The 5,000-nt window shown below is 37.7% G+C and overlaps 1 protein-coding gene across 2 annotated transcripts in view; it reads right to left on the bottom strand.

Annotated features, from left to right (window-relative positions):
* LOC134183341 (uncharacterized) overlaps window positions 1-5,000 on the bottom strand; it is a 10,658-nt gene that overhangs the window by 5,476 nt on the left and 182 nt on the right. For both annotated transcript variants that reach the window (XR_009970481.1, XM_062650842.1), the window contains exons 2-5: window positions 4,866-4,981; window positions 2,410-2,523; window positions 584-667; window positions 342-519 (exon numbers count right to left, since the gene is read on the bottom strand). Coding sequence is in view for 1 of the 2 variants with exons in the window: in XM_062650842.1 (XP_062506826.1) it covers window positions 342-519; window positions 584-667; window positions 2,410-2,523; window positions 4,866-4,981 (492 nt within the window). In the remaining variant the exon portion in view is untranslated. The remainder of the gene's footprint in view (window positions 1-341; window positions 520-583; window positions 668-2,409; window positions 2,524-4,865; window positions 4,982-5,000) is intronic.

Genomic DNA, 5,000 nt, shown 5'->3' with positions numbered 1-5,000 from the left:
GAGTGTCCAGATAATCAAAAGTTGATTAATAATAACTAATTTCCCTCCACTGTACAAGATCACACTCTGTTTCCACACTTACTTTACATCTAGCATGTACATTAATGTCACTAGAAGAGTCACCAACAGTTGCCTATTTATTAGATTATTACGTTCTCTGTTATCTATTCACTCATTTGTGAGAGGCTGTACCTACAGCATATTAGTACAAAGTGAAATATATTATAGTGCCTTTATCCGGGAATGCAAAAAAGTCGAAGGATACAGAATTTGTCCGGATAATTGAAAGTCCAAATAATCGAGGGTGTCCTGTAACTAAATTTGTATTTATATTACTTCACCTTCTCATGTTTGATACGTTGTATGCTCGTTCAATTGGTTCTGATCCTTTTACGCTGTGAACAAATGCTTTTCCTGTCTTGTTGAGATAGTACGACATACGACCGTAATCTTTGTCTGCATCGCCTCCTGGAGGAATGTTGCAATCATCGTTTTTCAAGTATTCAACACCCCAAGATGCTGTGAGTAGAATAACAAGCTCATGTCAGACAGATTCAATACAGTAAAATGTCTGGTTAATTACCATATGTGTTGGCATCAATTTCTTCATGTCCGTAAGCTCCTGGCCGCCCGGCACACGTCTTTAGTCCTCGATCAGTGTACAATCCTACAATAAAAATAGATCTAGGTATCATGTGTGAACTACACAAGATGATCTGAAGTAAGATAGATAGACGCGCAGACAGGCAACGCACACAACTACATGGACACACAAAATACATACATTTACATACACACATACATACATACAGACATACATACATAAAACATTCAGCCACGCATACATACATACATACATAAGAATAGATATATCTAGTATACCCATGTGATGGCATGTCCACCAAATCACTGACAACCGACATACATACATATGTAAATTCATACACATAAAGGCAGTACACATATAAATTCACACAGACTCAAGTGTCCTCGGTTCTCCATTAGGCTAAGACACTTCCGAGTTTAGATTCGTCCATAGCTAAGTCCTTTTCAATGACATGATCACATGCAAGTAGTTCACGTTAGCATCTCCACTTGTAATGTTACCATTGTTCTCTAGTTAAAGCCTGTCCACGCTGACTTCTCCCTCAGGAAATCATAATAACTTTTGACAGCAAGGTCCTGGAGACATGCTAAACTCTTCATTCTAGAGCTCATTGTTGTGCCATTCTTTGGGTATGCATTGCAGATGAACTTCCGCCAACCTTGTTATGCAAATTCTTTACGTAGCTACTCTAACCAATAGACAGCTTTCAAGTGAAAAACAAACCCACCCCTTATGCTAATAACTAATCGCTCATTGGATAAACGCTGGGAACATCTGCCCACACAAGAACCACACAAACTGCCAAGAGAGAGGGGGGAAGAAAAGTCAGAATGGACAAACTTTAGTTCTGATACTTCTTGCCAGCAGCCCAAAGACGCACTGCTAGAGAGTGAAACATTTATAGAAATCGGCTACATTGACAGTATGTATCGTATAAGATGAAATATTTTAGTGGTTTGCTAAGAAATTAACAAAAAAGCATATTGGCAGATTTTATTTGGCGGTTGGACATCATTGTTAGATAATTGATCTAAGCACTACGGCCTCATTCTCCTGTTTAACCTCCCTGCTAGTCTATAATAAGCACAACAGACAGCAACAAGGGGTTACCATCTTATGGCCTCATCCACGTGACCTACCGCCACATTGCCATGATGCCTGATGCACATGGGTCATGATGTTAACATGACATCACAATATCCTGGTGGCCAAATGGCAGATTTTATATTGGCACTCGCTGGAAAGTCCACCAGTCCACCAATCATCTTATACAGTATGACAGAGATTTCCTGGCAAAGTTCCGAAAAAGGCACGCTTGTCACTCAACATACATTTTCACAATTTGACCGAACATGGTAAAAAACAGCCTTACTGCTACGTCCTCTTTCCTTCATCAAATCTCAGTTAGTTGCAGTGTGAACACGCCTTGTATGGACATACAAACTTGTCATCTTAGGTGCACATGCTCACCCATAATGTGACATAATACATATGTACCCCAAAAGAAGAAACTGTGCATGAAAAATTTGTGTAAGTTGTGCACTCACAGCTCATTGCACAATTAAATTAACGGACTTGGATTTCCTCCTGCACAAATTAGTTGGGTTGACTTAATTGTTATTGCTATTCCACACTAATAGTGATGTTCCCTGTTATCACCCAACTTTATTAATTCTCTCACAAAATTTTCTTCTTCCAGGGTATGTCATTGGCTATTTCTGATTTGTCATCAGATAAAGGCGGTCAAAGTGACAAAAAAAGAAATATTTTGGACTGGTCTAACAGCAAATAATCCAACTCACCAAATTTGAATCCCTTGCTCTTGACATAATTGATCAAAGTAGGAAGTCCGCTAGGAAACTTGCTGGGATCCGGAATAATAACACCAGCCGAAGTACGATTGATCTGCCAACAATCTACAGACAATTCACAATCAACACAACAACCAATAACAATAAGCAACTCAATCACATCCAAAAATATTAAACTCATTTCCCAACCAACACATTTCAATACAGAAAAGATGCTAAAGATGAGTCAAACCCATTTCTGTAAACAACAAATTTAATTCATTCTCTTAATGTCCAATAGCTAGCATACCACTGTACAACAATACAGACCAGTACTTATAAAACACTAACATATTTTAATACAGATTATTTAATCATTAATACTAATTAATTAACATATCACATATCACACTGAGTCATCTATTGATGATATAATTTCCAACATTGCCAACTAACACAATATTGTTAGCAATGATAGAATTATGAAATCAATGACAAAACAGTACAGGGAGACGGGGAAAGCAGCAAAAACGACAACAATTATTTACATCACTAATGCAGTACCGTACCACTTGATTATCACCCCACCCACAATGATTGGCCAGAGTCAAAGGACAAGTATGGGATAGAGGTCTTTCTAAAAAAATTGACACCTAAAGTTGTTAATTGTCAGGAGTGATTGCTTTATATATAGTGCAGTGTCATACCTCTGACACTACCTAAAATATAGAAACCTAAACTTCTATATGGTATCTGAGTCATCAAAACCTTCAATATGTGGTCAACAGGCATGCACAAGCTGAAGAATGTCAGCATTTCTACAGATGCAAATCTAGCAAACAGTCAATATGGAAATTGTCAATTAAAACTAGGGTGTGAAAATCTTAGAGTCTTGGCCAAAGTTGGGGCTGGGGGCTTACTTGATCACTTGGGTAATAATCAAGTGAGTGCATAGAACCCTTTTTGTTTGCTGTTGCACCAAAAGAAAGTCAACAGTATTGTTTGATTTTATCTAACACACTAGCAGTTCACTATACACATTAACAAACTGGTCACCAGTCTGTGGCATAACCAGTTGGAAACAATACCGTAGATTCAAATACATGTGTGAGCTCAACAGAGCCACATGTGTTCTAACACTCTACGATGACCAATACCTACATGTATCAAGCCTTTCATGTTTTTGTCTAATTAATACTCGACACTCAAGTAATATAATTAAAATTAAAATTAAAATATAATATGAGTCATAAACAAATGCATTAAGCGTCGTAGCAATCTCTCACGACGCTCTACAATAGAAAGTCAGGTTAGGATTCAAGTTAAGGTTACACATTATATTCTCTTGATTATATATCATCAGTACCAAGCACAGATGCCTAGCATCAATTGTTAATAACTCTTGCCACTGTTAATTATTACAATCAATTAATTATTATTAACCAGTTTAATATTAATACATAACTATTAACTAACATAGACAACACAACTCTATTGATATAGTTTTAACTACTACAATACCACCAACACACTCCTACAACAACCCACAGTCAAAAAGAAAGTACAGTATGTCAAGTAGAAAAAACAACTAGTCTATGTCTGTCCAAAGATACTTAGTGAGTGAGCTCGAGACAAGCCTCTCTCTGTACAATGTCCATCATGTCCAATTTGAGCGGACAATGTGATTTCAATCTTGTTCTTCAAACACACAGAATTGCCGATCTTGATAGAACAAACTTAGTCTGCATCTAACCATAGGCATTGGGTGTGTTCCATTTACGGTTCTCAAACTGGAACTGGGTGTGTCTTAGAACTATTACAACTGTCAGAACTAGAGACTAAATCGAATACTAATTCTGCTTTCAGAATTGCACTATGCACAAGCAGCATGTGCAGATTCAATGTGATGGCAGGAACCGTTGACAAAGTGGCTATCGTTGCAGCAGTTTGGTTCAGTCTAGTTGCTGGTCCAGTTGAAAGTTTTCTTCTTGTCCAGACCATCTGACACCAAAGAACTACTAAAAGTAACGTCTTCGCTAGATTCCGGCGACAGTGACTGCTCAATTGAAATGCTAGAAACTGCTGATGGTCTCCAATCCTGACCTAGAATCTCACTTGAAGTCAGGAACAGGTTGATGGTAGCATCAAGTATAAGTTCTTGTGCCATTTTACCTGGAGACGTCCGGGTAATCAGACAATAATAGGGCATGGTTATTGCCGCAGTTCCAGGTTTATAGTTCAAATGGTTGGAATCGTTCCAGTAGCTCCAGAACTAGAATTTTAGCAAATTGAACGCAAGTTATTCGTTCACCCATTGATTCTAGTTCCAGAACCATAAATCGAACACGCCCATTGTTTGTGCATGAGATGTACTATTTTTTAACTAGTTACTTAAACTATTACTAAATAACTATTTAAAGATAACTTTATCATCAGTCCAATATGATATATAAAAATGCACATTATACCATCCAGATTGATGTAAGTATATCCGGCATCCTTCAGTCCACTACTTGCTATTGCGTCTGCAACTTCCCGGATAATCGTCTCGTTAAGCCCGCAGTGGAAATGATTCCAAGAGTTCCTAACAGTAAATTAGACTA

The sequence above is a fragment of the Corticium candelabrum genome, chromosome 8 (assembly GCF_963422355.1).
Source record: "Corticium candelabrum chromosome 8, ooCorCand1.1, whole genome shotgun sequence".
In the NCBI taxonomy this organism is placed as follows: domain Eukaryota; kingdom Metazoa; phylum Porifera; class Homoscleromorpha; order Homosclerophorida; family Plakinidae; genus Corticium; species Corticium candelabrum.
The sequence above is the reverse complement of the archived record's forward strand: the minus strand, read 5'-3'. Positions and strand labels throughout refer to the sequence as shown.